Genomic DNA, 8239 nt, shown 5'->3' on the forward strand with positions numbered 1-8239 from the left:
GTTGATGTGTGTGGGGGTATCTGCTTAGGAGTGAAGTGTAGGTACTGCACCACCTAGTGGTCAAAATATAGTAGTACAAGCCGTAGGCCACGGAGCTGTCCAGGGACGAGGTGCTGAAAACTGCCTGGACTCGTCATTTGCGCTGCATCTTTTGAGGCACCATGAGGCCGCACACATCATAAAAGCAAAAGGAAATTATACTTGAATTATATGGATTGGTTTCACAATAGGGCATGCTAGTTTACGATTCCGTCGGTATTTTTCGTGAGAGGAGGAGGGGCAGTATCTCGGAGATTTTCGGATTTAATGCGGAACGTAGCGCACTGTAAGTTCGGCGGTTGCAGTAGCATATAACCGGGGAGAAGACATACAGAGGGAGGTAGTAAGACCGAGCGGTAAGGAGATACCGAGTGTGGAGTGGAGACGTGGTAAGTCAACACATTGGAATCAACCATAGCGAAATGAAAACAACAATTCCTATCTTTCCTGAAAAAAGAAGCAGCTCTTGATGCGCTATGCGCTCTGCACATAGAGCTTAATTTATGCATTAATTAGTTGAAATGATTGGAGCATTGTGGAGTCACTCCCGTTGGACATATGAACGTGTTTCATCAACGTGAACGCGGAAGCACAACCACACAAACACGCAAGCAAAGGTAGGAGCTGTCATTATGCAATAACAGAAGGAGACTTAGAGTGAAGTAATGCCTAAATGTTAAACGTGCAAGGCTAACGTGGAAACGTGATCCCTCACGTACAGCTTTTATAGTTTTTATTACCGTCCGTTTAATACAATGTTAACACATACGCATGCCGTTTTATATGTAAAACACCTCACCATGGCTGACAAAAACTCACAATGATGTGTTAAAGCCTCAAGAGCAATAGCTGTTTGTAGGAAGTACTGTGATCTATGATACAATAATCAGAAACTCAAAGTTCTCTTGTTTCCTGTTTCTCTCCTTCTGTCATGTGTTCTATCCTTCTTACTCTCTTCATTTCACTCTGCTCCTAATCTCTATCTTTAAATTACTCCACTCATGATTCTCTGTTCACATGCCTCCTCATACTTTGAATGACCCTTTTTTAATCATATGCCATTCATTTGTTGTAATAATGCTCCTCTTTCATTTCCCTCAATGGATTCCCTCAATACCTGCTGGTTCTTGGGTTCTGTATACCTCCATGTCCTGTCTTCCTTTCTCCATCCATCTATCCTCTAATGTCCCCCAACCCCCCACCAGTATCTCTGCTTCTCAGCAGGATGTCCTGGTCTCTGAACCTCCTGCGCCCTCTGCCTCCCTGCGTGGAACTGGGTGGGCCTCCCCTAAGCAGTCTACTCTGGACCCTGCTGATTCTGTTCCTCTGGTACTGCTACCGGGTCGGTTCAGATCCTCCGTCTTGCCGAAACCATGTCGGGGGGCTCAAATCCAGCTCCGCCCGGTCAGCTCTGTCCTGCTCCTCCAGCCGCTGCCCCGTCGACCCCAGATGCTCCGCCCCTAAAGCGTCCCCAGCCATCGCCATGGAAACATGCGAGGAAGAAGGAGCAGAGAGCTACCTCACACCTGTGCTAAGCCACGCCCCTTTCCCGTCCCAGGCCGCAGCAGGAAGCAGGAAGTTGTATGTGGCACTGCAGGAGTACGCCAAGCGGTACAGCTGGGCCGGCATGGGCCGCATCCACAAGGGTCTGCGCATCCAGGTCTGACATACAGTCAGGTCTGAAGTTTGAGAAAACACACAGTGAACCCAGAAGTCTCAAGACCAGAATGTAGCATTATATTTAAGGGACAATTATATTTAATGAAACAATGTAAAGTTATTAGGTTATGGTCAGAGCTTTATGCGTTAAAGCCTAAGTCTTTAGGAATGACCTAAACTCAGTGCCCTTTCTTTTGACATTACTCAGTTAATATTTCAGCTCTATTTGTTTATTTCTCTATGTCTATGGGTCTTCAGGCCAGGATGAATGATCGTTCCTCCATTCAGAAGCCTCATCTCTTCTACCTCCCTGATGTACCCAGCATCCCCTTCTACCCTCGCGATGCTCATCGCCATGACATTGAGGTCCTGGAGGCCAGCTATCCCATAATCCTTGCTGAATTCCAGGCAGTCTACCAGAGAGGCATAGACACAAAGTTGGGGTGGATATACCAAGGGCCTAAGGTGATAAAAAAAGAATACCTCACAATACACTCTTATACCTGCTTATACCTGCTTATACCTGCTTATACCTTATACCCCACAATACACTCTTATACCTGCTTATACCTGCTTATACCTTATACCCCACAATACACTCTTATACCTGCTTATACCTGCTTATACCTTATACCTCACAATACACTCTTATACCTGCTTATATCTGCTTATACCTTATACCCCACAATACACTCTTATACCTGCTTATACCTGCTTATACCTTATACCTCACAATACACTCTTATACCTGCTTATACCTGCTTATACCTTATACCCCACAATACACTCTTATACCTGCTTATACCTGCTTATACCTTATACCCCACAATACACTCTTATACCTGCTTATACCTGCTTATACCTGCTTATACCTTATACCTGCTTATACCTTATACCTCACAATACACTCTTATACCTGCTTATACCTGCTTATACCTCACAATACACTCTTATACCTGCTTATACCTTATACCTGCTTATACCTTATACCTCACAATACACTCTTATACCTGCTTATACCTGCTTATACCTTATACCTCACAATACACTCTTATACCTGCTTATACCTTCTTATACCTGCTGTGAGTGAAAGTTAAAAATGCTACGAGAACGTGTGAAAGCTATGAAAAATGAAACACAAATTTTGAGACATGGTTAGTTTACTGCGAGAATTATGAGTTCTGAGATTAAGAAATAAATGTGATTTGAACAGAGAAATATTAGTCATAGTGAATATTCCTTGAATATTTATTAAGTAGCATCTCTCTCTCTCTCTCTTTCCCTCTTTCACTCTCAAATCAATATCTGCACTGCACCACTGTGAGAGGTCTCTTATCTCGCTTGTTCACAAAGCTATAAAGTCGTAGAAAAATGCACTGATAGAGTAAAAACACCACAATGTTCATATTTAAAAAAAAAAAAAATTTAAATCCATACAATCTAACTGTGTATGTGTGTGTGTTACTCTTGCAGGGACAGGCAGTGTTCCCACTCTATAACGCCGGTGTGTGCGTGGTAGGTAACTGTCGTGCATGTCCATGTACATACCGAACCCTGCTCTCCCTCAGGACCTTCATCAGCAGCAACTCCCTTGGGGCAGCGGGCTTCTGGCTCCTGGGCCCCGGAGCCTCACTGACTGGAGCTTATGGCCCCACCAACACACGGCTACGCTGCCATCTGGGTGAGTCCTGGCTCAGGGGATGCAATGCCCCCCGTGCCCTTTCCCCCTGGGCCATTTCCCCCACCCAACCTGTTAACCTTTAGCTTTGCAAAAGAAATGGTGAACCTGCTCTCAGGTCAGCTCAAGGCAACATTCTCTACTGATGCCTTGGTCATGGCATCTGAGCAAATATATATTCATGTATTCAGCAGCCATCATGGGATTGAATATGAATATGAATAGTCATTAATTAAAACTTGTATTCCTTGGGTTTACATATTTAACAGGTATACCAGACTAACAATATACAGAAAAAGAAAATTAACAATGGAACAGTGTTCGGTGTTCATATTACAGTATTTACTAACAATTTATATATATATATATATATATATATATATATATATATATATATATATATATATATATATATATATATATATATATATATACTCACTATGAGAAAGCTATGTAAAACTATGAATATATATATATATAATAATGCATGGTATTCTCTTTATTGCATGGAGCTTTGTAGGAATGCAAAGTTTTAAAAATCAGAATACACTTATACAAAAACTCATAAACTTTGTATGAAAATTTTAAAAATTAGGGTACTGACATTGGGGATATTGCACATGCCAGCAACACCACTTCATGAGCTTGTATGTCTGCCATCTTGTCAGCACTGATCCTTTGGTCAGAAATTGACCAGTGATGAAGGGGACAGACAGTGGCCAGTCAGTTGTCCAGGGCAACAAATGAGCTACAGGTTGTAATTGAACACTAATTACATGCACCTATAAGGTAGATGTCACCGGGCGTGCGTAAGAACAAGCATTTCCTATAAAGTGACTGGAGGCAGTATTTCCTCTATCTTTTGCTTCCTTAAGTGTCTCAGCTCATGCTACAGGAGGTATACATCCCCTTCTTTTGTTACTTTGCTCATCTTTGGCTCATAGCCATTCTCTTCTTTGTTGTTCTCTGTTGAAATGTAGGTCTCTGTAGGTCTCATTTGCTCCACATTTAAACACAATTTCCCAGGCTTCTTTGGGGGAGGGTGGTATTGTTATTGTGTTTTTACCTGAGTGACTATGGATTGTAAACCTCTCTAGAATCTCTCTTTTCTAGGGCTGCAGACCCCTGCACAGTGTGAGCTGGTGGTCGGTGGTGAGCCTCAGTGCTGGTCTGAGGGACACTGTCTCTTAGTGGATGATTCCTTTCTACACACCATCTCGCATAATGGTAGGAATGAGTTGCTTTCTTAAGAAAAGCTCTATCTGAGCAAGCCAAGCTTCCCAGTGTTTGAGAAAATTCTATTAAAAATCAATCAAATGTGTAGGCGTAATATTTTGATATTTTGATATCTGACTGTATTTGCTGATACAACTGTCAAATCCTAACCACAATGGAATGCCCTCCAGGCAGTCGTTAATTAAAGACTACTATTCTAGCCTACCACCTATAGCATTTCACAGCTAGGCTCATTCTTTTTTTGGTCCTCTAGGTGGGGCTGAAGTCGGGCCAAGGGTGATTTTTAGTGTGGATCTCTGGCACCCAAATGTTGCAGCAGCAGAGCGACAAGCTCTGGACTACATCTTTGCTCCTGAGCAGTAATCACCTACACATCTCAGAGTTCAGCCAGTTCACCAACACGGGATAAGATGGTGTCTGACAGAAAGCCTAGAAGCTTCTCACACAGCTGAATGGGTCAGCTTTCTAATCTACCAAAAAAAACAAAAAAAAGCATAAAAACAAGACTAAATTATCATTCCACCATGTGACCACATATTTATTTGTGTGTTTCCACTTTGTATCTGATAGTATTTTACAAAGTGTTTCTTCAATGGTGAGAAGTCCTTTCCCTGACCCCCACCCCCACAGAGATCTAAATCTGACATGCACAACCAAATACTGTGAACACTGTACACAAGCTCTAAATATCTTCATGACTCTTTTTGATTTGTGCCTGTGTTGATAACGCCGATCTCTTCTATCTTTTTGTGCCTGATTTCTTCACTCAATTGTGACTCCTATACTAATATATACTGTGACTCAAGCTATTCCGTCAATACTGTATGTATATTGCACATACATCCGTGAGGATGCGGAGGTTGGTTTTCAGGTGTTTTGTTTTTAGACCCATTCTGTGAAGCACACAGCTAAGCAAAGGTGTGTTTAATCAGACTGCATGTGTGTGTTGTGAAGCCTGACTCTGCAGCTAATATGATGCATCTGAACTGTTTCCCTTGCAAAGAAAATATGTAATCAGCTAAAGGTGTATTCTCTAAATAAAGATTTTTGTTAATGCTAAAGCACTTCATCATAAGCCCAGAGGACACATCAGATGCAAACGTGGGTGTAGCCTGCATTTGAATGCTTTTTTCAGGTGGATAAAAATAACTGTTTCATACTGTGGGTGCACACACACACACACACACACACACACACACACACACACACACACTCTCTCTCTCTCTCTCTCTCTCTCTCTCTCTCTCGCTCTCTCTCTCTTTCACACACACACACACACACACACACACACACACACACACACACACTCTCTCTCTCTCTCTCTCTCTCTCTCTCTCTCGCTCTCTCTCTCTTTCACACACACACACACACACACACACACACACACACACACACACTCTCTCTCTCTCTCTCTCTCTCTCTCTCTCTCTCTCTCTCTCTCTCGCTCTCTCTCTCTTTCACACACACACACACACACACACACACTCTCTCTCTCTCTTTCACACACACACACACACACACACACACACACACACACACACACACACACACACACACACACACACACACACACACACACGCGCGTGAGGAGTGAGTGAGGAGTCAGATAAAGCCTAAACTAGATCTACAGTACTGGCAACCCTGATGTGTCCAAACCAGGATAGAGCCTATAGAAGGAAAGAGAAAGAGGGTAATATCAAATAAAGGAATTCATAGCATGTGTTGGGGGTCAGAGTACAAGTTCAAATTCAGGTATGGGAAAATAAAGACGCATCAAAAACAATGACCCACGTGTCCCCCAGACCAGCACATGCAGGCCCTCAGGGAGTGTTTCTGTCTTATTAATGTATGTGTCAGCAGATTGTCGAATCATTTCAATCACAGTACATATGGCAAATTGGTCAGCTTCCCTCCTCTGGTACTGTAATCTAGCTCAGGCAATCTGTCTCACTCTGATACTGAGCTTCTGACTCTCTCTCTCTCTCTCTCTCTCTCTCTCTCACACACACACACACACACACACACACGAACATGCATGTACATAGAAACACAGAAGCAATCTAATACAACTGCTTTATATGGAAGGAGTGCTCCTAGTGTCCTGTTTCCCCATTTTTAAAAATGTACCCTCAGCCATGCTTTTACTGAGTCATTTGTAGTAACACATTCTCAGTGCCTTCATATGGCAAAGAGCCGCAAGCTTAAAACTAGAACTATATTTATGCCTTTTAGTTACCCACACTGCTGTTCATGAGTAATGTAATTCTACTGTTGAGAAGATTCTTTCGCACTTCTGCTTCTAACCTCCTCTGATATGACGAGCCCTCATCCTTGTGCTTCCATTCCTGTCTTATGCAGCCGGTGGTGGATGTGCTTTGGTTATCACCTTCGCCTTTGCTTTCTGTGACATCCTTCCTTCCTGAAGGTACGTTGGCCTTCGTTTGCTCTGCTTTCATCCTGGTCTCCACTACTCTTTTTTCCCATCACTCCCTCTAACTTTCTTTCTTTTTTCATCAGTTGCTGAGGAAAATGTACTGCAGTGGATGCTTAAAAATGTCACAGTGCTAGGAAACGTTTCAGAACTAAAACAATGTGCTTTCCCTCACTTTCTGCCCCAGCCCTCCTCACTGCTGGTAATTGGGCATTATTGTGGTCAGGCTGAAAGGACTGAGGAGGCACATCTGCTCCAGCATTAGTTCAGCATTAAGGGGTCTGGGATTACTGCCTCCTCTTCCGCAAACTCCACAGTCCCAAGAGCCTGGTGGCACACCATCAGTTATGTAAGACAGAGTCCGTATGTATGCTTGTATGTCTGTATGAAGCAGTGTAGCAAAGTAGTGAAGTGTTTGGACGATTGTAAAAGAGGGAGGAAAGAAAGAATTCCGGACTGGATTGCGCTTCTAGCCGTTGGAACGGTGACACATCAACTTCTGATGTATGTCAGTTAATTTCCATCACTATCACAAAACCCTGCTCCATCTGTGTTCTAATCTGATCCCTCTCTCTCCCTCTCTCTGTCTCTTTCTCCTCCCTTGGTCTGATTTTCTCTCGTTCACTCTCTGGTTTGGTGAGTCATTGCTACCTCACTACCAGATAAGGAAGTCTGACCTTTTGCTGTTTGTCCACGAGTGAAGGACATTAAGTAAAGGACATTAAGGAGGACCAGCAGGAGGACACATGAGGAGAAGACAGGTGAGGAGACATCAACAAACAGGTGCGTGGAGTTGAGTGGAGTTTCAGTTTGGAACTTTTAGACTCCAACTTTACAAGCTGATGTCTTGCACAGCGTATATTTTCCAGCCTTTATGCATTTTCAAGAATACATCTGTATTACATCTGACATTATTTTGAACACATTGCTAAAATGTTAGTATACTAATACATATATTATTAAAATGATACTTACCAACATTGTGACTGTACACCGTATAAACAAATATGAAACCTTCCAGTTGTTTGCTATAAACTTACCATCAACAAATTTTATTGCGTTTGGGCATAATTTTAAAATAAATAAATAATGTTAAATTTAATAACATTTAAATTGTAAATAAATGTTTTACTTTATATAACTGTATTTTTAAATAAATTAATTAATGGTGTAATGCAAAATGTGACAAATAAGAT

The 8239-nt window shown here is 42.3% G+C and overlaps 1 protein-coding gene across 2 annotated transcripts; it reads left to right on the forward strand.

Annotated features, from left to right (window-relative positions):
- The first annotated feature begins 82 nt into the window (after positions 1-82).
- On the forward strand, positions 83-5667 carry asphd1 (aspartate beta-hydroxylase domain containing 1). Of its 2 annotated transcripts, none has more exons than XM_026997896.3 (6): positions 83-656; positions 1245-1699; positions 1957-2163; positions 3172-3379; positions 4490-4603; positions 4866-5667. In XM_026997896.3, exons 2-6 carry the CDS (start codon positions 1265-1267, stop codon positions 4973-4975), a joined length of 1074 nt encoding a protein of 357 aa, XP_026853697.2. In that variant the 5' UTR covers positions 83-656; positions 1245-1264; the 3' UTR covers positions 4976-5667. The 2 variants fall into 2 exon arrangements, with proteins under 2 accessions (XP_026853697.2, XP_026853698.2); XM_026997897.3 differs by having other exon boundaries at positions 83-428.
- Positions 5668-8239: the final 2572 nt, after the last annotated feature.

Source organism: Electrophorus electricus, chromosome 3, assembly GCF_041902795.1.
Source record: "Electrophorus electricus isolate QZ-2024a chromosome 3, ASM4190279v1, whole genome shotgun sequence".
In the NCBI taxonomy this organism is placed as follows: Eukaryota; Metazoa; Chordata; class Actinopteri; order Gymnotiformes; family Gymnotidae; genus Electrophorus; species Electrophorus electricus.

Excerpts from the sequence above, each read along its gene's own strand:
- asphd1 (XM_026997896.3), top strand. The coding sequence starts at position 1,265 with ATGTCCTGGTCTCTGAACCTCCTGCGCCCTCTGCCTCCCTGCGTGGAA. Across the intron at positions 2,164-3,171 it reads GGATATACCAAGGGCCTAAG|GGACAGGCAGTGTTCCCACT; the intron begins GTGATAAAAAAA and ends TTACTCTTGCAG. Across the intron at positions 3,380-4,489 it reads ACGGCTACGCTGCCATCTGG|GGCTGCAGACCCCTGCACAG; the intron begins GTGAGTCCTGGC and ends TCTCTTTTCTAG.